The 26,770-nt window shown below is 45.0% G+C and overlaps 1 protein-coding gene across 3 annotated transcripts in view; it reads right to left on the bottom strand.

The window, feature by feature from the left end:
• The window catches only part of VWC2 (von Willebrand factor C domain containing 2), a 1,827,208-nt gene that overhangs the window by 1,486,189 nt on the left and 314,249 nt on the right, over positions 1–26,770 (bottom strand). For all 3 annotated transcript variants that reach the window (XM_077267617.1, XM_077267618.1, XM_077267619.1), the window contains exon 2: positions 23,140–23,905. In XM_077267617.1, coding sequence (XP_077123732.1) covers positions 23,140–23,838 — 699 coding nt within the window. In that variant the 5' untranslated portion in view covers positions 23,839–23,905. The remainder of the gene's footprint in view (positions 1–23,139; positions 23,906–26,770) is intronic.

Here is a 26,770-nt window from a genome sequence, read left to right as displayed (position 1 = left end):
CACACATTAAAAGACTCTTTTTATTTAAAAAAATAGCTTTTGCATCACCACATTTTGAGGGCTATAATTTTTCCATATTTTGGCCCACAGAGTCATGTGAGGTCCTGTTTTTTGCAGGACAAGTTGGTGTTTTTATTGGTACCACATTCGGGCACATGACTTTTTTTATCGCTTTTTATTCCAATTTTTGTTAGGCAGAATGAACAAAAACCAGCAATTCATGAATTTCTTTTTTTGGGGGGGCGTTTATACCGTTCCTCATTTGGTAAAATTGATAAAGGAGTTTTATTCTTTGGTTTAGTACGATTACAGCGATATCACATTTTTATCATTTTTTTATGTTTTGGCGCTTTTATACAATAAAAACTATTTTATATAAATAAAATATATATTTTTGCATCGCTTTATTCTGAGGGCTATAACTTTTTTTTTTCGCTGATGATGCTGTATTGCAGCTCATTTTTTGCGGAACAAGATGACGTTTTTAGCGGTATCATGTTTATTTATATCTGTCTTTTTGATTGCGTGTTATTCCACTTTTTGTTCAGCGGTATGATGATAAAGCATTGTTTTTGCCTCGTTTTTTCTTTTTTTCTTTTTACGGTGTTCACTGAAGGGGTTTACTAGTGGGACAGTTTTATAGGTCGGGTCGTTACGGACGCGGCAATAGTAAATATTTCTACTTTTATTGGTTTTTATATCTACATAACGAAATGTATTTATTGGAACAATAATTATTTTTATTTTTTTTATTTAAGAATTGAAAAAAAAATATTTTTACACAGTGTGATTTTTTTTTTTTTTTTTTTTTACTTTGTCCCAGTGAGGGGCATCATGCAATGCACTGTGTCAGATCAGCGATCTGACAGGCAGTGAAGGAGGCTTCTCAGGTCCTGCTCTCAGCAGGGGCTCGCAAGCCACCTCCCTGCAGGACCTGGAAGGACCCCCATGGCCATCTTGTATCCGGGGCCTGCAGAGAGGAGAACGGAGGAGACTCTCGGAACAACGCCATCACATGTTTTATCGCAGTGTTCCGGGAGTTAATGTGCCAGGAGCGGTCCGTGACCGCTCCTGGCACATAGTGCCTGATGTCAGCCAATCAGCTGACACCCAGCTGTGATCGGCCGCGCTTCCCCCTTGGGTGCAGCTGATCGTATATGACGTACATCCCGTCGGTGGTCATACGGGCCCAGGCCTCCTCAACGGGATAGTACGTCTAATGTCAGAAAGGGGTTAAATTATTTGTTATTGGTAACTTTTAATAAATATTGCAGCCTATTTTATCCAATGAATTTGTTTGTGTCTTTTATTTTAGTTATTTAAAGTTATATATGGTTGTATAACGAATTGGACCTTGTGCCTCCGTTGTATCACAGGTGTGGAGGAGACAGAGAACTTAATTTCTCCATCTTCTCCATTCTGTGTCCACTTAAGGGCTGTCCCACACGTCCAGATAATTCCGGTACCGGAATAAATCGGTACCGGAGTTATCCGTGTCCGTGTGCCTGGGAACTCACGGAGGCCATACGTGCGGCACACGTGTGCCGCCCGTATGGCGAGTGGGTACCACACGGAGCGTGTGGTACCCACTCTGCATGGTGCTGAAGCTGCGATTCATATCTTCCCTGCAGCAACGTTTGCTGTAGAGAAAATATGAAGAATAGTGTTTAAAATAAAGATCCATGTGTCCGCCGCCCCCCCCCCCACCCCCTGTGCGCCCCCCCCGCTGGTCAGAAAATACTTACCCGCTCCCTCGCTGCTTCCTGGTCTGGCCGCAGCTTCTCCTGCATGCGGTCACGTGGGCCCGATCATTTACAGTCATGAATATGTGGCTCCACCTCCCATAGGGGCGGAGCCGACTATTCATGATTGTAAATGATCGGCCCCACGTGACCGCATACAGTAGGAGGCGCGGCCAGACCAGGAAGGAGCGAGGGAGCGGGTAAGTATTTTCTGACCAGCGGGGGGGCGCACAGGGGGTGGGGGGGGCGGCGGACACATGGATCTTTATTTTAAACACTATTCTTCATATTTTCTCTACAGCAAACGTTGCTGCAGGGAAGATATGAATACCAGCTTCAGCACCATGTGGGGGGGACAGCGCTTACTGTAGCGCTGTCTCCTGCACGCACACGGACCCCAGACGGAGAATGTCCGTGTGAGGTCTGTGTTTTACGCGGACCCATTGACTCTATTGGGTCCGTGTAAAACGTGCGCTCCCACGAACACTGACATGTCTCCGTGTTTGGCACACGGAGACACGGTCCGCAAAAAATCAATGACATCTGAACAGATGCATTGATTTTTATGGGTCTACGTGTGTCAGTGTCTCCGGTACGTGAGGAAACTGTCACCTCACGTACCGGAGCCACTGACGTGTGAAACCGGCCTAAGGCTATGTGCTCACGTTGCAGATTTGACTGTGGAATTTTCTGTGCAGATTCTGCATTTCTTGGCAGAAAAGGCAGGTCAGAATCTGCGCCTTTTTTTGGTATGTGCACACGTTGCAGATTTTTGTGTGGATTTCTTCCTTTTCTTACCCCTGCAGATTTCTATTATGGAACGGTTGCAGAAACGCAGCAGATCTGTAAAAAGAAGTGACATGGTCCTTTTTTGAATCTGCTGCGTTTTCTTTGCAGATTTTTCTGCACTATTAGCACAGCATTTTTTTTGCCATTGATTTATATTGTACTGTAAATCACTTGCGGATCTGCAGCGTTTCTGCGTGGAAAAAAAAGCTGCAGATCTGCAGGAAATCTGCTACGTGTGCACATACAATAAATCAGACTGTAGTCCGATATGTCACATGCATCCATAGACTTGTATGGGTGCGCATGATCCGAATTTGGGAGCTACTGGCAGCATGCTGCAATAGGTTTTTTTTCCAAAACCAAAAATGTCAGCAGGGTCACGGGGCAGTTACACAATGCCGTATCTCCAAACTTTTAAAGATAATGAGGGACGTATATTGTCATTTTTCACCCATTTAACTCCTTTAGTGTTCACACAAACAAACTGAAGAGAAAAGGCTGCATAGAAATGATACACTCCTATTTAATTGATTTGAATGTGAGCTGCTTTGGCATGCGTGCCACGGCTGACTTTCAGTCCCAGTCCGGCCTTACCAGCAGATAAATACATACATACAACAGCAAACTACCAAACACCACAACGCCAAACTTCAACTACTTAGCTTTAGCAGACATCACAGGAAGAGGAATCTTTTGACCCTCAGGGACTGAATGCCAAGAGCCTGTATATATACATAGAGAGAGTAAGGCTGGGGTCACACTTGGCGTAAGACAATACGCCACGTATTATACGTCCGTACTACGGCCGTAATACGGAGAAATGTTCCCAAAATATTGATCCGTAGTCAGGGTGTGTCAGCGTATTTTGCGCATGGCATCCTCCGTATGTAATCCGTATGGCATCCGTACTGCGAGATTTTCGCGCAGGCTTGCAAAACCGACATCTAATGGATTTATGTGCTCAAATGTTCGGGAAAACATATATACAGTATATATATACATATATGTCATTGAGACATATATATATATATTCTGTATTTAGATTTCATTCAGCGCGATATCTGTGAACAGCCGGTAATTCAATTGCCGGCTTTTCATTTCTCCTGCACAAACCCGACAGGATATGAGACATGGTTTACATATAGTAAACCATCTCATATCCCCATTTTTTTTGCATATTCCACACTACTAATGTTAGTAGTGTGTATGTGCAAAATTTCAGTAAATTTGTAGCTGCTAAAATAAAGGGTTAAATGGCGGAAAAAATTGGCGTGGGCTCCCGCGCAATTTTCTCCGCCAGAATGGTAAAGCCAGTGACTGACGGCAGATATTAATAGCCAGGAGAGGGTCCATGGTTATTGCCCCCCCCCCCCGTGGCTAAAAACATCTGCCCCCAGCCACCCCAGAAAAGGCACATCTGGAAGATGCGCCTATTCTGGCACTTGGCCACTCTCTTCCCACTCCCTGTAGCGGTGGGATATGGGGTAATGAAGGGTTAATGCCACCTTGCTATTGTAAGGTGACATTAAGCCAGATTAATAATGGAGAAGCGTCAATTATGACACCTATCAATTATTAATCCAATTGTTTGAAAGGGTTAAAAAACACACACACACACATGATTTAAAAGTATTTTAATTAAATAAACACAGCGGTTGTTTTAATAATTTATTGCTCTCTCAATCCATTTGCAGGCCCTCGCTTGGCAAAATCATAAACGCACAAGATACATACCTTCTGATGTCCTATCACGTCCAACGAGGTAATCCATCTGAAGGGGTTAACTAATATTACAGGCACGAGCTGCGATAAACCACTTGCTCGTGCCTGTAATCCCCGGGTGCTGAAAGGAAAGCTGGATCTGTACTTACATTGAGTCGCAGTGATGCGCCCCTGCTGGATGTTCTCATGAACTGCAGCCTGGGAACTTTTTCCCACGCTCCAGATCATATGAGGACATCCACCAGGGGGCGCGTCACCGCGACTGAAGGAAATGTAGGTCAATGACCTACATTTCATTCATAAAAGGTTTGCTCGTCTCTTGCTTTAAAAACTAGAAAACTACACCCTTCAAAGTGCTCAAAATAACGTGGTAAGAAGGGACAACCATCCATCATTAAAAAGTTTTTATAAAATTTTATTAGTAATCCATTAAAATTAGAAGAAGGCAAAAGTTGGTGAAGAAATTTTAAAATCTTTTATGTGTTTCAAGCAGAACAACTGCCCTTAATCATAGCATGATCAAAAGAACATTCAAGAGGATTATTAACTCTTAAGGGGCTTCACTGGAATTAATGCAATGAGGAAGAAAAAGTGAAAATGTTACTTTTTCTGATAAAAATATTGCTTTGGCTCCAAATTTTGCATTTTCAAAAAGGTAACAGGAGAAAATAGAACATCACATTTTGTTTGTGCAGTTCTCCTGAGTATACTGATACACCAATACCCCATATGCAGTGGAAAACTGCTGTTTGCCTGCATAGTAGGACTGGGAAGATAGATATCGGATGTCATGTTGTGCTTGCAGAGGCCTTGATGTACTTAAACAGTGGAAACTGAACCCCTCAAGGAACTTATCTAGAGATGTGGTGGTCACCTTGAAACCACAGGTGCTTCACTGAATTTTATGATACTGAGTAGTGTTGAGCGATACCGTCCGATACTTGAAAGTATCGGTATCGGAAAGTATCGGCCGATACCGGCAAAGTATCGGATCCAATCCGATACCGATACCCGATACCAATACAAGTCAATGGGACTCAAGTATCGGACGGTATTCCTGATGGTTCCCAGGGTCTGAAGGAGAGGAAACTCTCCTTCAGGCCCTGGGATCCATATTAATGTGTAAAAGAAAGAATTAAAATAAAAAATATTGCTATACTCACCTCTCCGACGCAGCCTGGACCTCACCGAGGGAACCGGCAGCGTTGTTTGCTTAAAATTCGCGCGTTTACTTCCTTACGTGAAGTCCCGGCTTGTGATTGGTCGCGTGCCGCCCATGTGGCCACGACGCGACCAATCACAGCAAGCCGTGACGTAATTTCAGGTCCTTCAGGATTTTAAAATTACGTTCTGGCTTATGATTGGTCGTGTCGCGGTCACATGGGCGACGCGACCAATCACAAGCCGTGACGTCACGGGAGGCTGGACACGCGCGCATTTTAAAATGCGCGCGTGTCCTGCCTCCCGTGACGTCCCGGCTTGTGATTGGTCGCGTCGCCCATGTGGCCGCGACGCGACCAATCACAGCAAGCCGTGATGTAATTTTAGGTCCTTCAGGATTTTAAAATTACGTTCTGGCTTGTGATTGGTCGCGTCGCGGTCACATGGGCGACGCGACCAATCATAAGCCAGAACGTAATTTTAAAATCCTGAAGGACCTAAAATTACGTCACGGCTTGCTGTGATTGGTCGCGTCGCGGCCACATGGGTGACGCGACCAATCACAAGCCGGGACGTCACGGGAGGCAGGATACGCGCGTATTTTAAAATGCGCGCGTGTCCAGCCTCCCGTGATGTCACGGCTTGTGATTGTTCGCGTCGCCCATGTGACCGCGACACGACCAATCATAAGCCAGAATGTAATTTTAAAATCCTGAAGGACCTGAAATTACGTCACGGCTTGCTGTGATTGGTCGCGTCGCGGCCACATGGGCGGCACGCGACCAATCACAAGCCGGGACTTCACGTAAGGAAGTAAACGCGCGAATTTTAAGCAAACGACGCTGCCGGTTCCCTCGGTGAGGTCCAGGCTGCGTCGGAGAGGTGAGTATAGCAATATTTTTTTATTTTAATTCTCTCTTTTACACATTCTTACATTAATGTTGTTTCGATACCGATACCCGATACCACAAAAGTATCGGATCTCGGTATCGGAATTCCGATACCCGCAAGTATCGGCCGATACCCGATACTTGCGGTATCGGAATGCTCAACACTAATACTGAGTCATCAAAACTGAAGAAAATATGTTTTTCCAACAAAAATGTTGCTTCGGTCCCAAATTTGTCATGTTCAGAAGGATAACAGTGGAAAATGAACCATACGTACAATTTGATGTGAAATTTCCTCTGTGTACACCGATACTCCATGTGTGGTGGAAAACTACTGTTTGGGCACGAAGGGAAGGAGAGCCATTTGAATTTTGGAGCGGAAAACTGGCTGTAATAGATAGCAGATGCCCTGTACCATTTGCAGAGGCCTTGATGTACCTAAACAGTGGAAAGCCTCCACAAGTGACCCCATTTTGGAAGCTACACCCCTCAAGGAACTAATCTATAGGTGTGGTGAGAACCTTGAACCCATATGTGCTTCACAGAATTTTATAATGTTGAGCTGAGAAAATGAATAAATACATTTTTCCCCACAAAAATGTTGCATTAGCCCCCAATTTTTCCTTTTGACAGGGATAGCAGGAGTAAATTGGCCCCAAAATCTCTTGTGTGATTTCTTTTGAGTATTCCAATTATCACAAGGGTGTCAAGGACCCCTGGAAGACTTGGAGTTAGACAGTCACATCATGTAATGAATCGCAGTCCTCTTTAGAGATGATGTGATCCATGTCCTTATTTAAATGGAATTCATTTTCTTTCAGTGCTTAGAGGGTTAAGGACTCCTTCAGTGCTGGTTGAGACCATACAGATGGTTATTCTCAGTAGGAACTGTTTACCCTTTAGGCCGGGGTCACATATGCGTGTTTTACTGACATAAGAGCGCAGAAACTACATCCGTAAAACTCGCATTACATACGGCACAATGATTCTCAATGGGTCTAGTCCTATCAGGCGTATATTACGGATCCGTAATATACGGCGTTGTACGGGCGTAGAAAATCGCAGCATGCTGCGTTTGTCAGCGTATTGCGCAAAAAAATCGCCAATGAAAGTCTATGGGGGCGAGAAAAATACGGATTCCACACGGACCAGCAGTGTGACTTGCGAGAAATACGCAGCGGTGTTAGTGAAAAGTCGGTAATTCAATTGCCGGCTTCTCATTTCTCCTGCACAAACCCGACAGGATATGAGACATGGTTTACATATAGTAAACCATCTCATATCCCCATTTTTTTTTGCATATTCCACACTACTAATGTTAGTAGTGTGTATGTGCAAAATTTCAGCGCTGTAGCTGCTAAAATAAAGAAAAAAAATTGGCGTGGGCTCCCGCGCAATTTTCTCCGCCAGAGTGGTAAAGCCAGTGACTGAGGACAGATATTAATAGCCAGGAGAGGGTCCATGGTTATTGGCCCCCCCTGGCTACAAACATCTGCCCCCAGCCACCCCAGAAAAGGCACATCTGGAAGATGCGCCTATTCTGGCACTTGGCCACTCTCTTCCCACTCCCTGTAGCGGTGGGATATGGGGTAATGAAGGGTTAATGCCACCTTGCTATTGTAAGGTGACATTAAGCCAGATTAATACTGGAGAAGCGTCAATTATGACACCTATCCATTATTAATCCAATTGTTTGAAAGGGTTAAAAAACACACACACACACATGATTTAAAAGTATTTTAATGAAATAAACACAGCGGTTGTTTTAATAATTTATTGCTCTCTCAATCCATTTGCAGGCCCTCGCTTGGCAAAATAATAAACGCACAAGATACATACCCTCAGCTGAACCGTCACGTCCCACGAGGTAATCCATCTGAAGGGGTTAAATATGCAGCTGCTATAGTCTGATATAGTTAGGCAGATTGTGCTCTGCAGCTTGCAGTTAGGTTAATGTATGTTTACTCTGCATGTAGACAGATGCAACTTTGTATAGAATAGGGCAGTGCTGTTAGAATTACTGTGTAATGCACTCTGTACAATTCTTGCTGTAATGTCCCAGTTATTTATGTGATTGCACCCTGTATGTGCATATACTGATATGCTGTTATTCTTTACAGTTTTTCACCAGTCATCCATTATGATTATTTACTGAACATCCACTTTGTACATCAACATCATTCACTATTCGATCATCTACTATGAATACTATCCACCATTGTTGTTCAACGTTATAGTTTATGTTATCATCACCCTAATAAATAAGACTTGAGCTTCAATACAGTCTGTTTAATGGGATGTGGATGAAGGTTTAGCCATATGTTGGAATCCACACAGCATCCTACGTGGAGGAAGGCAGAACAATGAGCACTTATAAAATGTGTTCAAAGTGCTGTCCATTGCATTGGATTGTCAATGCAACCCTCTTCTCCCACTCTTGACATACTGATAGCAACACCGCAGAAGAAATGCTAGCACAGGCTTCCAGTATCCGTTGTTTTAGATACTGCACATCTCGTATCTTCACAGCATAGACAATTGCCTTCAGATGACCCCAAAGATAAAAGTCTAAGGAGGTCAGATCGGGAGACCTTGGTGGCCATTCATCTGGCCCATGACGACCAATCCACTTTCCAGGAAACTGTTCATGTAGGAATGCGCGGACCTAACACCCATAATGTGGTGGTGCACCATGTTGCTGGAAAAATTCAGAAAACGTGCTATCTTCAGTGCATAAAGAGGGCAACACATCATCATGATGGTCATTGTGGACCAGTTGAATGGCCACCAAGATCTCCCGAACTGACCCCCTTAGACGTTTATCTTTGGGGTCATATGAAGGTATTTGTCTATGCTGTGAAAATACGAGATGTGGAGAATTTCTTGTGAAATTCTCAATAAGTTTGATGTGTCACATGACCCTCTTCCCATTGGAAAAAATAAAGTTGGATCCAAAATGGCTGACTTCAAAATGGCTGCCATGGTCACCACCCATTTGGAAAAGCTTTCCCCCTCCTATATACTAATGTGTCACAAACAGGAAGTTGATATCACCAACCATTCCCATTTTATTTAGGTGTATCCATATAAATGGCCCACCCTGTATAGCCAGATACCTGAACGGTTCATCCTAATGTTATTATGTTATTATGTTATCATGTTATTATGAGTTATTATGACATGGATTTTCAAATTACATTCACCATCATCAGCTTTAGAAAATCTGTTCAAACTCTGAGGAATGTACAGTATCTTTTCAAAATAAACAGAGGCATACTTACTTTCCATCACCTCTGTGGATCCAGTGCTTACCACTCTGGAAGGCACGTCTCTATCCAAATGTCACAGGATCTCTCAAGCTTGTGATTGACTGCAGTGGTTAGGTGACTAGAATATTGTTTCATAAGCGAAACATCTGATGATGCCAGGGCTGCCACTAGGAATTTCAGGGCCCCATACTGTCAAAATTTTGGGGGCCCCTTGAAACTCCGCCCAGGCTCCACCCCCAGTTCCACCTCCACCTCTCGAACCTTCCACAGTTCCTCCGCCCTCTCTTGGAAAAGCTTCACTTCTGGTGAATATCGGTCTGCACTTGCATGGACCGGCCGCGGGTCTCCAGATCTGAAATTTGCAGCCTCACAGCATGTATGAGGATGCTGGTCAGGAGATCGGCGCCCAGTCCGTGCACTCCTGTGGGTGCACAGACCGATAGCTCCCTTTCAAAAATTACACTGTCATAATAATAAAGATGTTTCCGATCATAAAATAACACAAACATAAGATGCATTTAAACCTTTATAAACGTACCGAGATCCGTTAGGACAGGGGTAGGAAAGTAAGTGAGACAGGAGCACGTGTGCCTCCCTTCAGTCCTGAGGAGAAATGGCTACTGAAGCTTGTCTTCCACAAGAAGAATGAGGGCGGAACTTACCCAGAAGACACTGCTCCTCTGGGGAAAGAGTTGGTAAACAACATGAAAAGTAGGCAACTGATGACCTCCAGTGACCACAACTTGAATAACATGACAATTAACTTATTGCACATTAAGATGGGCAGAACACTCCCCACTTGGCGTCAACAGATGCCACAATTAGGTTCTTTTGGGGAAAATAATAATACAAGCTCTGTAACGGGCCTGAGGAACAGTTTGTTCTCCCCAAGCTTGCACACTCTGACCTCTACTTTCTGCACTTTCCCATCTTTGCTGGGAAGGGTCTTGATGACTAGGCCGAGTGGCCACTCGTTCCGATGTGACTGACTGTCTTTGACGAGTACAACATCGCCAGATTGAATATTTGGGCGGTCTTTCTGCCACTTTGTCCTGGTTTGCAGAGTGGAGAGATACTGTTTCCTCCATCTAGCCCAGAAGACGTTGGATACGCTTTGTACTTGCCTCCATTGTCGTCTGTAGAGGTCTTTGTCATTGAATTCTCTGAGTGGAGCTTTCGGGACACAGGTTTTCTGTGTGAGTAACATTGCAGGAGTAAGGATGGATGGATCTCCAGAATCACTAGAAAGTGCTGTCAGTGGCCTGGCATTCATGATGGCTGAGACCTCTACCAAGAACATGGTTAAACTCTCTTGTGTAAGTCTGGTGTTAGCTTGCAAGAAGATAGAGTCTAGTATTTTGCGTGCTATCCCTATCATCCTTTCCCACGCACCTCCCATGTGCGAAGAGTGTGGTAGATTGAAAGTCCAGGTACATCCTTGCTCACCTAGATACCTTTCCACATTAGTGATGTCCAGATTGGAAGGGATTTGGAGTTCTCTTGCCGCTCCGATGAAATTCGTACCTCGGTCAGAACGAATATGCTTCACAGGGCCTCTGATTGCGATGAAGCGTCGAAGTGCGTTTATAAAACTTGATGTGTCCATCGATTCGATTACCTCGATATGAACGGCTCTGATGGACAGACACGTGAATAGAACTGCCCAACACTTTGCTTCTGTAAGTATTTTCCTAGTCCGTCGTGTAGCCACAGACCAAGGACCGAATACATCTAGTCCAACGTTGGTGAAGGGGGGTTCAGTACTGAGTCTGTCGGGTGGAAGATTGGCCATCTTCGGATTTTGGAATGTGCCCCGGAGATTGCGACACGTTACACAGTCGTAGATGAGTTTGCTCACTCTTCTCTTTGCTCCAACTATCCATAGTCCAGCCGCCCGTAGGTTTCCTTCAGTAAACAAATGGCCTTGGTGTCTCACTAAGACATGATGATGTTGAATTAGCAGGGTTGTTACGTGATGACGTCCAGGAATTATTACCGGGTGCTTCTCTGAAACTTCTACCTCAGCTTCTTGAAGACGGCCACCGACTCTCAGCAGCCCATCCTGATCGACAATCGGATCGAGCTTCCTCAGCCCACTGCCTTCAGGAATGGGTTGTCCCTTGTTGAGGTTGTCTATTTCTCTGCCATAGGTTTCTCTTTGTACGACACGAAGTATTATAACCTTGGCTCTTTCCAGGTCGGGAGCAGTAAACGCAAGCCTGCAGTGATGCCAACCTTTACAAGGTCTCGGGCTATCAGGTAGTGTTGACTTGTAGGACTGGGTTACAGGAAATAGATAAGCTATAGCTCGAACAAGTGACTTCCAGGTGGAGAACCTGCTAAACCGGTGAGATTCGAGGTGACAGCTTGAAGTGTCTGTATGTAGAGCAGACACTTGAGGTCGGATCTCTTCATCTGTGTCTGGACCCACTAGTTCGAAAGTATCAGGCCTGCTGATGTGGGGCATCGAACGGTACAAAGAGGGAGGACCTGTGAACCATGTAGTGTCCTTCAGATAACTGGGTGCAACGGATCTATTCGCGTGGTCCGCAGGATTGTGGTAAGTAGGTACGTAGTGCCACTGATTAGGGCCGGTGGATCTTCTTATCCGAAGTACCCGGTTGCTGACGTAGACGTAGAAGCGTCGTGTCTCGTTACAGATGTACCCCAGTACCACCTTGCTATCGGTGTAGAACTCTGCATCCTTGATCTTCAGACTCATCGCATCCGATATCAGTTCGGCCAACTCAACTGCAAGGACAGCAGCACAGAGTTCCAGTCTGGGTATCGTGTGTTCACGAAACGGCGTCAATTTCGTCCGGCTCATAACAAACCCGATATGGCATTGTCCGCTTACGTCTATGGTTTTGAGGTACGCTACTGCTGCAATCGCTTTGACTGATGCATCACAGAAAATACAAAGTCTTTGCGTTTTGACCTCTGTGGATGGCACAGGAGCATACGGTCATTTCACACGAAGGTTGGTAAGGGCTTCAAGAGACTTCTGAACCTTGTGTCTTAGGGAGATTAATCTGCTGTAGACCAATTCCCTGTTGTTGGGTAGGCGTCTTCTCTGAGGTCGAAATGGTAGAGGTGCGACCCAACTATTCGACGTATCCTTGACTATTTGTTCATCCATGATGTCCAAGAACATCTTGTCTTCTATAGACATCGCTACCTTGTCGTCTTCTTTCGTCCTGTGGAAGACTGTACATCCTATGTGGTCTTGTTCACCTTCACAGGTGTGGTCTTCGTTGATAGGAACTGAGAAAGGGCAAGATAGGGGAATGCTGCTTGGTAGTTCCTTTACCAGCAGATTATTGTGACACGGCTGGAAGAGAGATGGACGTCCATTTTCTAGTGTGCTGGTAAGCATACTGTTGACTGAGACCGGCTTGTGTGCTCCTCCTAGACAGACATCTCCTACTATGACCCATCCAAGGTCTTGCCTCTGAGCGTATGGAGCATTCCGGGATCCGTTGATATATTCTCTAGTCTTGTGAACTCGTAGTATATCTCTTCCCAGAAGTAAAGCTATTGGGGCTTCTGGTTCCAACTCAGGTATCAGGTGGGCTATATGCTTCAGGTGGGGGTGATATGTTGCCACCTCTGGTGAAGGTATCTCCGACCTGTTGTCAGGAATCTGGTTGCACTCCAGGATGGTCGGTAGTGACAGGCAGGTCTGGCCATCTATGGACTCCACTCTGTATCCGGTTGCTTTCCTCCCCGCCGTCTCAACGGTACCTGAACATGTCCTAAGGGAGTAGGGAGAACCGGGGCCTACAATGTTGAAGTTGTCAAAGAAGATGGACCTGGCTAAAGACCTATTACTTTGGTCATCCAGGATTGCATATATCTTGAGCGCTTTGTCTCTGTGGCCTGCTGGATAGACTCGGACAAGGCAGATTTTTGAACAGGATCTTCCTCCTGTGAGTCCCTTACAGATCTCCGTACATTTAGAGATGACCGCAGGGGTGTCTTCGTCGGTGTTCTTCTGCTTCTCATCGTGCTCCTCTGCCTGTGACAACACTCGTGGAGGTGGTCCGGGGTGCAAGGCTGAATTGTGATCCGTGCTGCTGCATTCTGCACATTTCACGCTAGCTTCACAGTTCCTGGCGAAGTGAGAGGTTGTAGCACAGCATTTGAAGCAGATGTTGTTTTCCTTGAGGAAACCTTTGTGATTCTCTAAAGTCTTCTCCCTGAAGGCTCTGCACTTTAGTAGAGGACGTGGTTTCCTGTGTAGAGGACACTGCTTACTGACATCCTGAGGTTTGCTCTCTTCCGTAGGGGGCTTAGTTGTCTTGTGAGGAGGACCTGTGGAATCAATATTAGTTTTATGGACTGCCACGGGTGTCTTACTGGGTTTGACACCAGGGGTAGTGGAACATGACAAAGTGAAATCAAAACTAGGGTCATTTCTGATCTTGGCTTGCTGGGTGACAAACTCAACAAATACAGTAAAAGGAGGGAATGGTACATAATGAATTTGTTTATACCGTGAACCATGTATAATCCACCTTTCTTGAAGATTGTAAGGAAGTTTTTGTATTATTGGATTGACACCCCTAGCAGTGTCTAAGAATGCCAATCCAGGCAAGTGACCTTCCTTCAGGGCAACCTGTAACTCTATCAATAAATCACTCAATTCTCTAAGCCTTTGATAACCTTTGGGCCCTATCTTAGGGAAATCATCAATTCTTTTGAATAAAGCATTCTCTATTACTTCTTTGGACCCATAGCATTCGTCAAGTCTTTCCCACACTATACGTGGACCTATGTGTGGGTATTCTATGTTAATGTCTCTCAGTCTTTTAGCATGCTCGACCGATTCAGTTCCAAGCCACTTTACCAGGAGATCTGTTGTGAATTTACCTTTTTGGCTCCCTCTAGTGGTTACTAGTGATTTGATTCTGGGAATGTCTGCCATCCCTTGTATGCTCACCTGGGTCGTTAGGTCAGGGGTGTTGCTATATAAGCTCCCTGGACCTTCAGTTCAATGCCTGGCAACGTTGTAATCAGAGCTAATCTGTTGTGCTCTTGTCTACTGATCCTGGTTCCTGCTAGATTAAGCTAAGTCTGCTTTCTTGCTTTTTGCTATTTGTTTTTGTTTGCATTTTTGTCCAGCTTGTACATAATCTTTATCCTTACCTTGCTGGAAGCTCTAGGGAGGCTGGAGTTCTCCCCCCGGGCCGTTAGACGGTTCAGGGGTTCTTGAATTTCCAGTGTGGATTTTTGATAGGGTTTTTGTTGACCATATAAGTTATCTTACTACATTCTGCTATTAGTAAGTGGGCCTCTCTTTGCTAAACCTAGTTCATCTCTGTGTTTGTCATTTCCTCTTACCTCACCGTTATTATTTGTGGGGGGCTTGTATCCAACTTTTGGGGTCTATTCTCTGGAGGCAAGAGAGGTCTTTGTTTTCCTCTTCTAGGGGTAGTTAGTCCTCCGGCTGGCGCGAGACATCTAGCGACCAACGTAGGCATGTTCCCCGGCTACTTCTAGTGTTGGCGTTAGGAGTAGATATAGGGTCAACCCAGTTACCACTGCCCTATGAGCTGGATTTTTGTACTTCGCAGACTTACTTGTTCCTCTGAGACCCTCGCCATTGGGGTCATAACAGTTTGCCAGGCCAGTATTAAATGTTAAATGCATTGCAGAAGCGGGATTATAAGAAAGAAAATTCTGAGTTTTTTTTTCTCTTTCTCATTTTTTTTCTTTTCCCCTTTACCTCTGAGTGGCTTGTGTTTGCTGCAGACATGAATGTCCAGACCTTGATTACAGGTGTGGACCAGCTTGCTGCTTGTGTGCAGGGCATACAAGATTATGTTATCAGAAATCCTATGTCAGAACCTAAGATACCGATTCCTGAACTGTTTTCCGGAGACCGATTTAAATTTAGAAATTTCAGGAATAATTGTAAATTGTTTTTGTCCCTGAGACCCTGTTCATCTGGAGACTCCGCTCAGCAAGTGAAAATTGTTATTTCTTTTTTACGGGGCGACCCTCAGGATTGGGCCTTCTCGCTGGCGCCAGGAGATCCGGCATTGGCTGATATTGATGCGTTTTTTCTGGCGCTCGGTTTGCTTTATGAGGAACCCAATCTTGAGATTCAGGCAGAAAAAGCCTTGCTGGCTATGTCTCAGGGCCAGGATGAGGCTGAAGTGTACTGCCAAAAATTTCGGAAATGGTCCGTGCTGACCCAGTGGAACGAGTGTGCATTGGCTGCAAATTTCAGAAATGGCCTTTCTGAAGCCATTAAGAATGTGATGGTGGGTTTTCCCATTCCCACAGGTTTGAATGATTCCATGGCCCTGGCTATTCAAATTGACCGGCGGTTGCGGGAGCGCAAAACCGCAAATTCCCTCATGGTGTTGTCTGAACAGGCACCTGATTTAATGCAATGTGATAGAATCCTGACTAGAAATGAGCGGAAAATTCATAGACGCCAGAATGGCTTGTGTTACTACTGTGGTGATTCTACACATGTTATCTCAGCATGCTCTAAACGTCTTACTAGGGTTGTTAGTCCTGTCGCCATTGGTAATTTGCAACCTAAATTTATTCTATCTGTAACTTTGATTTGCTCACTGTCATCGTATCCTGTCATGGCGTTTGTAGACTCAGGTGCTGCCCTGAGTCTGATGGATCTGTCATTTGCCAAGCGCTGCGGTTTTGTTCTGGAGCCATTAGAAAATCCTATCCCTCTTAGGGGTATTGATGCTACGCCTTTGGCAAAAAATAAACCGCAGTTTTGGACACAGGTTACCATGTGCATGACTCCCGAACATCGGGAGGTGATACGTTTTCTTGTTCTGCATAAGATGCATGATTTGGTTGTTTTGGGTTTGCCATGGTTACAGACCCATAATCCAGTCTTGGACTGGAAGGCAATGTCGGTGTCAAGTTGGGGCTGCCATGGAATTCATGGAGATTCCCTGCCCTTGTCTATTGCTTCTTCTACGCCCTCGGAAGTTCCGGCGTATTTGTCTGATTATCAGGATGTCTTCAGCGAGTCTAAGTCCAGTGCACTGCCTCCTCATAGGGAATGTGACTGTGCAATAGATTTGATTCCTGGCAGTAAGTTTCCTAAGGGGAGACTGTTTAATTTGTCGGTACCTGAACATACCGCGATGCGTTCATATATCAAGGAGTCTCTTGAGAAGGGGCATATCCGTCCTTCTTCTTCCCCTCTTGGTGCGGGATTCTTTTTTGTGGCCAAAATGGACGGATCTTTGAGGCCTTGTATTGACTATCGGCTTTTAAACAAGATCACTGTCAAATTTCAGTATCCTTTGCCGCTGTTGTCAGACTTGTTTGCCCGGATTAAAGGTGCCAGGTGGTTCACCAAGATAGACCTTCGTGGTGCGTACAACCTTGTGCGCATTAAGCAAGGCGATGAATGGAAAACCGCATTCAATACGCCCGAAGGTCATTTTGAGTACTTGGTGATGCCATTTGGGCTCTCTAATGCACCTTCAGTTTTTCAGTCCTTCATGCATGACATTTTCCGGAAGTATCTGGATAAATTTTTGATTGTTTATCTGGATGATATTCTGGTTTTTTCTGATGATTGGGACTCGCATGTGGAGCAGGTCAGGATGGTTTTTAAGATTTTGCGTGAAAATTCTTTGTTTGTTAAAGGCTCAAAGTGTCTCTTTGGTGTACAGAGGGTTCCCTTTTTGGGGTTCATTTTTTCCCCTTCTGCTGTGGAGATGGACCCAGTCAAGGTCCGAGCTATTCATGATTGGACTCAACCCTTGTCAGTTAAGAGTCTTCAGAAGTTCTTGGGTTTTGCTAACTTCTACCGTCGTTTTATCGCAAATTTTTCTAGCGTTGTTAAACCATTGACGGATATGACCAAGAAAGGCTCTGATGTAGCTAACTGGGCTCCTGCTGCCATGGAGGCTTTCCAGGAGTTGAAACGCCGGTTTACTTCGGCGCCTGTTTTGTGCCAACCTGACACCTCACTTCCCTTTCAGGTGGAGGTGGATGCTTCGGAGATTGGGGCAGGGGCCGTTTTGTCGCAGAGAGGCCCTGGTTGCTCTACTATGAGACCTTGTGCCTTTTTCTCCAGGAAGTTTTCGCCGGCAGAGCGAAATTATGATGTGGGCAATCGGGAGTTGTTGGCCATGAAGTGGGCATTTGAGGAGTGGCGTCATTGTCAAAAATCTGATGTATCTCGAGTCTGCTAAACGCCTGAATCCTAGACAGGCCCGCTGGTCATTGTTTTTCTCCCGTTTTGACTTTGTGGTCTCGTATTTACCAGGTTCTAAGAATGTGAAGGCCGATGCTCTGTCTAGGAGCTTTGTGCCTGATGCTCCTGGAGTCGCTGAACCTGTGAGTATTCTTAAGGAAGGAGTTATCTTGTCAGCTATTTCTCCTGATCTGCGGCGTGTGTTGCAGAGATTTCAGGCTGGTAGGTCTGACTCTTGTCCATCTGACAGATTGTTTGTGCCTGCTAAATGGACCAGCAGAGTCATTTCCGAGGTTCATTCCTCAGTGTTGGCAGGGCACCCGGGAATTTTTGGCACCAGAGATCTGGTGGCCAGGTCCTTTTGGTGGCCTTCCTTGTCAAGGGATGTGCGGTCATTTGTGCAGTCCTGTGGAACTTGTGCTCGAGCTAAGCCTTGCTGTTCTCGTGCCAGCGGGTTGCTCTTGCCCTTGCCTGTCCCGAAGAGACCTTGGACACACATCTCTATGGATTTCATTTCTGATCTTCCAGTGTCTCAGGGCATGTCTGTCATCTGGGTGATATGTGATCGTTTCTCCAAGATGGTCCATTTGGTTCCTTTGCCTAAGCTGCCCTCCTCTTCTGATCTGGTTCCTGTGTTCTTCCAGAACGTGGTTCGTTTGCACGGCATTCCTGAGAATATTGTGTCGGACAGAGGATCCCAGTTTGTTTCCAGGTTCTGGCGATCCTTTTGTGGTAGGATGGGCATTGATTTGTCGTTTTCGTCCGCTTTTCATCCCCAGACTAACGGACAAACGGAGCGAACTAATCAGACTCTGGAGGCTTATTTGAGGTGTTTTGTCTCTTCTGATCAGGATGATTGGGTGACCTTCTTGCCGTTGGCTGAATTTGCCCTTAATAATCGGGCTAGTTCCGCCACCTTGGTTTCGCCATTTTTCTGCAACTCTGGTTTTCATCCTCGTTTTTCCTCGGGACATGTGGAGCCTTCTGACTGTCCTGGGGTGGATTCTGTGGTGGATAGGTTGCAGCGGATCTGGAGTCATGTGGTGGACAACTTGAAGTTGTCACAGGAGAAGGCTCAGCGTTTTGCCAACCGCCGCCGCGGTGTGGGTCCCCGACTTCGCGTTGGGGATTTGGTATGGCTGTCTTCTCGATTTGTTCCTATGAAGGTCTCCTCTCCCAAATTTAAGCCTCGCTTCATTGGTCCTTACAAGATATTGGAGATCCTTAATCCTGTATCCTTTTGCCTGGATCTTCCGGTGTCGTTTGCCATTCACAACGTATTTCATAGTTCCTTGTTGCGGCGGTACGTTGTGCCTGTGGTCCCTTCTGCTGAGCCTCCTGCTCCGGTGTTGGTTGAGGGCGAGTTGTAGTACGTGGTGGAGAAGATCTTAGATTCTCGTCTCTCCAGGTGGAGGCTTCAGTACCTGGTCAAGTGGAAGGGCTATGGTCAGGAGGATAATTCCTGGGTGGTCGCCTCTGATGTGCATGCGGCCGATTTGGTTCGTGCCTTTCACACCGCTCATCCTGATCACCCTGGTGGTCTTGGTGAGGGTTCGGTGACCCCTCACTAAGGGGGGGGTACTGTTGTGAATTTACCTTTTTGGCTCCCTCTAGTGGTTACTAGTGATTTGATTCTGGGAATGTCTGCCATCCCTTGTATGCTCACCTGGGTCGTTAGGTCAGGGGTGTTGCTATATAAGCTCCCTGGACCTTCAGTTCAATGCCTGGCAACGTTGTAATCAGAGCTAATCTGTTGTGCTCTTGTCTACTGATCCTGGTTCCTGCTAGATTAAGCTAAGTCTGCTTTCTTGCTTTTTGCTATTTGTTTTTGTTTGCATTTTTGTCCAGCTTGTACATAATCTGTATCCTTACCTTGCTGGAAGCTCTAGGGAGGCTGGAGTTCTCCCCCCGGGCCGTTAGATGGTTCGGGGGTTCTTGAATTTCCAGTGTGGATTTTTGATAGGGTTTTTGTTGACCATATAAGTTATCTTACTACATTCTGCTATTAGTAAGTGGGCCTCTCTTTGCTAAACCTAGTTCATCTCTGTGTTTGTCATTTCCTCTTACCTCACCGTTATTATTTGTGGGGGGCTTGTATCCAACTTTTGGGGTCTATTCTCTGGAGGCAAGAGAGGTCTTTGTTTTCCTCTTCTAGAGGTAGTTAGTCCTCCGGCTGGCGCGAGACATCTAGCGACCAACGTAGGCATGTTCCCCGGCTACTTCTAGTGTTGGCGTTAGGAGTAGATATAGGGTCAACCCAGTTACCACTGCCCTATGAGCTGGATTTTTGTACTTCGCAGACTTACTTGTTCCTCTGAGACCCTCACCATTGGGGTCATAACAGAGATCTATCTCCTCACTACTAGAAAGGCCCAGTCCCTGAATGGCGTTCTGGAACGAAGCTCGCCATGACCTATAGTTTTCGGCTTTGTCAGTGAACTTTACAAGTCCTTTTGTTACCAGTTCTCGGCGGGCAAAGAACTTTGCCAAGTCTATGGTGGCTTGATCAGTGTTGGTACGAGCCGGTATGTTATAGTCATGTCTAGTGTGTGGTGCATCACCATACCTGTGAGACGCTCTTGGCTTCGGACAGTCTGCATAGTACCTTTCTGGTGAAGAAGATGTCTCTTTAAGGTGAGGTGGGAGCTGTACCTTCTTCTCAGTGGAACGGTAGCTGTGGTCGACATCTCTGTGCTGAATGTCTTCTTGTTTGTAGTAGCGAAGTTCGGGGTTGGATCGATGATAATCGACGTAGGCTGATCGATGTAGTCTGTTGAGGGTGTTGTCAATGCTGGAGTGTCGATGGACGTACTCTGCAATGCGCTGAGCTGGATCTTGCTGCTCTAGATCTGTTCCAAGAACGTTGCTGCGTCTCCCATAATCAGGATCCTTCATGGCTTCCAAGTACTCTGCCTTAGCTATTGCAGCTGCTGTCTCTTTGTCTGCCATAAGTCTTTCTAGAGACACTTGCAGGCGCGCACTTTCTGCCTCTTGTTCTGCCCGCAAACGTGCGGTCTCGGCTTGCAGGCGTGCACTTTCTGCCTCTTGTTCTGCCCGCAGGCATGCAGTTTCGGCTTGCAGGCGTGCACTTTCTGCCTCTTGCTCTGCCCATAAACGTGCGGTTTCGGCTTGCAGGCGTGCACTTTCTGTCTCTTGTTCTGCCCGCAGACGTGCATTATCTGCTTCATGCTCTGCTTGTCTCAGCTTTAGATGCATTTCTTTCTCGGCGAAGGAGGACCTCGCTTTGGCTGCTTCAGCTTCAGCACGGGCGACAGCAGCCAGCTCTGCTAATGATGACCTGCTAGAGCTTGCTAGTGATCTCATCTTGAGTGAGGATGTGCTGTTTTGAGACATTGTGCGCTTAGCTGCGTACTGCTGAGTGTTTTGGCGGGAAACTGAGTCTATGTGCGGTGAGCTTCCTCGTGGCGGGAATGATGTAGCTCTTCTTGGCGGGCTGCAGTATAGTTCTGCGGCTGTATGGCAGCTGCTGTGGTACCCGAATGTGGAGCAGTGTGGGTGTTAGCGGTTCCGTACAGTCTGATCAACTACAGCCTGCGACCGGCTATCAGTTTCACTGAAGGCAGCTAATCTGTTCTTACTTTACAATCACCGCCTGCGACTGGCGGTCTCGTTTTTCACTGTTCTGCCTACCTCCACGTAGGATGCTGTGTGGATTCCAACATACGGCTAAACCTTCATCCACATCCCATTAAACAGACTGTATTGAAGCTCAAGTCTTATTTATTAGGGTGATGATAACATAAACTATAACGTTGAACAACAATGGTGGATAGTATTCATAGTAGATGATCGAATAGTGAATGATGTTGATGTACAAAGTGGATGTTCAGTGAATAATCATAATGGATGACTGGTGAAAAACTGTAAAGAATAACAGCATATCAGTATATGCACATACAGGGTGCAATCACATAAATAACTGGGACATTACAGCAAGAATTGTACAGAGTGCATTACACAGTAATTCTAACAGCACTGCCCTATTCTATACAAAGTTGCATCTGTCTACATGCAGAGTAAACATACATTAACCTAACTGCAAGCTGCAGAGCACAATCTGCCTAACTATATCAGACTATAGGAGCTGCATAAGGCTAGATACTAACACAAACATAAGATGCATTTAAACCTTTATAAACGTACCGAGATCCGTTAGGACAGGGGTAAGAAAGTAAGTGAGACAGGAGCACGTGTGCCTCCCTTCAGTCCTGAGGAGAAATGGCTACTGAAGCTTGTCTTCCACAAGAAGAATGAGGGCAGAACTTACCCAGAAGACACTGCTCTTCTGGGGAAAGAGTTGCTAAACAACATGAAAAGTAGGCAACTGATGACCTCCAGTGGCCACAACTTGAATAACATGACAATTAACTTATTGCACATTAAGATGGGCAGAACAGTCATAAACTTGTAAATAACTCATGAAAGGATAAAGTTACATTAAAACCAAGCACACCATTCTTTTTCTTGTGAAATTTTCAATAAGTTTTATGTGTCACATGACCCTCTTCCTGTTGGAAAAAATAAAGTTGGATCCAAAATGTCCGACTTCAAAATGGCCACCATGGTCACCACCCATCTTGAAAAGTTTTCCCCCTTCCATATACTAATGTGCCACAAACAGGAAGTTGATATCACCAACGATTCCCATTTTATTTAGGTGTATTCATATAAATTGCCCACCCTGTAGAATGAACCAGCTCATTAATCCATGTTTATTCAGCCTCTACTCACCTACACACCCAGCATGATTGATAGCTACAGCATGTAATAAGCAGCATTAAACATCAAGTGTAGCATGGAGGACGACACTGAGGAGTTGTAAATATAGCATCCTTATAAGTCTAAGATATCTTTTCAGTAATGTATTCAGTTTATATGGTCAAATCTGGTAACATATTTAAAAAATATGTATTTGGCTACTGCTTATCTCTTCTCTTTTTTCTTAGATTCTTTTTTTTTTTTTTGCTCTGTTCCATACATATTCTGGTGGACTCTCTTAACCCAACCCTTTTCTTCTTACTTATTTTCAGAATACGTTACATCACAGCTGTTTCTATTCATTACTATTCAAAAATATATGATCACCCAAAAGTTCCATGATCCATCACTTTAACGACACAATTATAATGATTAAATGGTATTGGTGATAAACTGATCTGGCGACAGACACAAATGTATTAAGGCAAATGAGTCAGTCCTGATTTTAGATGCACTTTCTAAGATCTAATAAAAATGAATAAGTTACCCGAAAGAATAATAGCTGTGTGGAAAATTAAGACTTGAAAGCAGTAACTTGATTATAGTCTGTTAAACAATTATACTATTAAACTTCTTTAAGCAATCTGACTTACCATAAATTCTTCTAAGGACTGATAGGTTTTCCCTCGAAATTCACAGTAATTTTTCTTTTCTTTACACTGGGGGCAGCACTGACTGTTGTCAACTTGAATACAACGCGGATGCAACCTGGGGCACTCTGGTTGAATGCAAAGGGGCCCTTCTTCTGTGCAACGACAAGGGCAAGCTGAAGGGCCAGGTGTAAACTTTTCCCCAATGGCATATACAAAACCGCTTTCATCCACGCAACCTTTCCCCCGATAATCTGGGTAGGCATATTCCTCGGTAGCCTCCTGTGTTGCTGCTATATCCAAAAGAGATACTTCCTCCAGGGGCTGATCCTGCACCACATCTGATTGCATTTGTGTAACAGTCCCTGATTTAGTGCTCATAGTTTGAGTAGTCAAAATCTCTTTTTGTCTAATCAAATATTCTTTATTTAAAATGATTTTGTTTGCTGAATGGTTCCAGTCTTTCATATATTCGTCCTTATGTATTTTGTTGTCATTTACTAATCCCAAATTTGTTTGGTTGTGATTGCGATGAGCTGTATGATCCCTCTTTTCTTGACTGTTTTTCAATTGTTCGTATCCTTGTGTCTGTGTAAGATTTTGGTCACGTAAAGTAGAGTTGCATAGGGCAACCATGAGGCAGCATGTTACAAGAAGAGAGCTGGAAAGAGCTCCAATTGCCATTACAGTGGAGCTGGGCATTTCCTAGCACAACACCAGGTCTGAGCTCCTTCATTCAATTTTGATAGGTGACTTGAAGTTCGAATCTCTGCATGATATAAAAGTTTATGTTTAGTTCATTATTTATTGTCATACTTATTTATTGTCATCAGTGACAAATTTATAAAAATTCTGTAGTGTTCTTTTAAGTATAGCAACAATTGCATTCAATATGTCAACTTGCCTTTTTTTTGCAAAATATTTTATTAAAACTTCTTTGCAATTCTGGTTGCTATTTATTCTAAACACCAAACTGTATATTTAACAGTATCAGTGAATGCACTGCACACTCCACTTTATGATGCAAATGTGGAAAATTTTACAAAATTTTATTTGTACACCAAGCATGTTACAACGCTCCTTTTAAGATGTTAGCACATCTTGTTACTGTTGCAACAATAAATACTCAGAACATTTCAACAGCATATGTATAAAAGTCATTAAAATAAAAACACATGATAGGATATTCAAGATGAGACAAACAGTGAACACTTACAATATACACATTCTAAACTGTGTATATACTGTATATATGCTATACAAATTAATATGAAACCCAATGCTTTATGGTGATTGCAATATGTCACCAGCAAAAACAGTGTATATAATGCAGTAGGTGCTAGACATAATGGAGGGGAGCTAGTACATATATTTGTAACAGATAAAAATGTGTTGCACCCCTCCAGACAAAGGCTGCCTTGACGTGGACAGTGGACTTGCCCAAATTGGCCTATTTGTGCAATAAATACCTTCCTTTTATAACTATATACAGTGCCTTGCAAAAATATTCGGCCCTCTGGAACTTTTCAACCTTTTCCCACATATCATGCTTCAAGCATAAAGATACCAAATGTAAATTTTTGTAGAAGAATCAACAAGTGGAACACAATTGTGAAGTTGAACTAAATTTATTGGTTATTTAAAATTTTTTGGGAAATTCAAAAACTGAAAAGTGGGGCGTGCAATTGGAGTGCCCCCAGACGCAGGGCCGTGGGGTACTCGGTACCGGGCCTCTCTGTCTCAGTTCTGGGGTTGTCACGGTGGCTAGACCCGGTCCATGACCCTGCTAAGGGGTGTCCAATGAAAGATGTGATGATGGTGCGTGGTGCAAGGCGCGATGAATAATGAGGACACAGTGTTGCAGTCTCTTTACCTCTTTACTGAAGGCTTCAGGATCTGCAATCCAGAGTACTGCTAACAGGGCTGGCTGAGACCGGCCGGTCCGAAGGCACATCCAGAGTTCCCTTTGCAGGTGGAAATCAGTGCCTACCTTCTAGCGCCTGTGTGTTGTAGTACCTCCCTGCTGAGCACCACGGGATAGTTCTCACAACTGTTGTGTCTGTTTCTGATGTTCTTTCTCACAACTCGTATCTGTTCTGATGTTCTTCTCCGTCCCCCAGATGATATGGATAGGAAGCACCCGTATGACGGGTAGGCCTGGAGTTCTTCCGGGACCCTAGTGTCGCCCCTCTCTGTTATGACCCCAATGGCGAGGGTCTCAGAGGAACGTGGAAGTCTGCAGAATACAAAAATCCAGCTCATAGGGCAGTGGTAACTGGGTTGACCATATATCTACTCCTAACGCCAACACTAGAAGTAGCCGGGGATCATTCCTACGTTGATTCTAGATGACACGCGCCAGCCGGAGAATCTAGCTACCCCTAGTAGAGGAAAACAAAGACCTTTCTTGCCTCCAGAGAAGGGGACCCCAAAGCTGGATAGAAGCCCCCCACAAATAATGACGGTGAGGTAAGAGGAAATGACAAACACAGAAATGAACCAGGTTTAGCACAGAGAGGCCCGCTTACTGATAGCAGAATAAAGAAAGGTAACTTATATGGTCAACAAAAACCCTATCAAAATCCACACTGGAAATTCAAGAACCGCCGAACCGTCTAACGGTCCGGGGGGAGAACACCAGCCCCCCTAGAGCTTCCAGCAAAGGTCAGGATATAGATTTGGAACAAGCTGGACAAAAATACAAAACCAAAACAAATAGCAAAAGGCAAAAGGCAGACTTAGCTGATATAACTGGAACCAGGATCAGTAGACAAGAGCACAGCAGACTAGCTCTGATAACTACGTTGCCAGGCATTGAACTGAAGGTCCAGGGAGCTTATATAGCAACACCCCTAACTAACGACCCAGGTGCGGATAAAAGGAATGACAGAAAAACCAGAGTCAAAAAACTAGTAACCACTAGAGGGAGCAAAAAGCAAATTCACAACAGTACCCCCCCCTTAGTGAGGGGTCACCGAACCCTCACCACGACCACCAGGGCGATCAGGATGAGCGGCATGAAAGGCACGAACTAAATCGGCCGCATGAACATCAGAGGCGACCACCCAGGAATTATCCTCCTGACCATAGCCCTTCCACTTGACCAGGTACTGAAGCCTCCGCCTGGAGAGGCGAGAATCCAAGATCTTCTCCACCACGTACTCCAACTCGCCCTCAACCAACACCGGAGCAGGAGGCTCAGCAGAAGGAACTACAGGCACAATGTACCGCCGCAACAAGGACCTATGAAATACATTGTGAATAGCAAACAACACAGGAAGATCCAGACGAAAAGATACAGGATTAAGGATTTCCAATATCTTGTAAGGCCCAATAAAACGAGGTTTAAATTTGGGAGAGGAGACCTTCATAGGAACAAAGCGGGAAGAAAGCCACACCAAATCCCCAACGCGCAGTCGGGGACCCACACCGCGGCGGCGGTTGGCAAAGCGCTGAGCCTTCTCCTGTGACAACTTCAAGTTGTCCACCACATGATTCCAGATCTGCTGCAACCTATCCACCACAGAATCCACCCCAGGACAGTCAGAAGGCTCCACATGACCCGAAGAAAAGCGAGGATGGAAACCAGAGTTGCAGAAAAAAGGCGAAACCAAGGTGGCGGAACTAGCCCGAT

Source organism: Ranitomeya variabilis, chromosome 6, assembly GCF_051348905.1.
Source record: "Ranitomeya variabilis isolate aRanVar5 chromosome 6, aRanVar5.hap1, whole genome shotgun sequence".
NCBI lineage: Eukaryota > Metazoa > Chordata > Amphibia > Anura > Dendrobatidae > Ranitomeya > Ranitomeya variabilis.
Note: the sequence above shows the minus strand (reverse complement) of the source record. Positions and strands in the feature narration are given on the sequence as shown.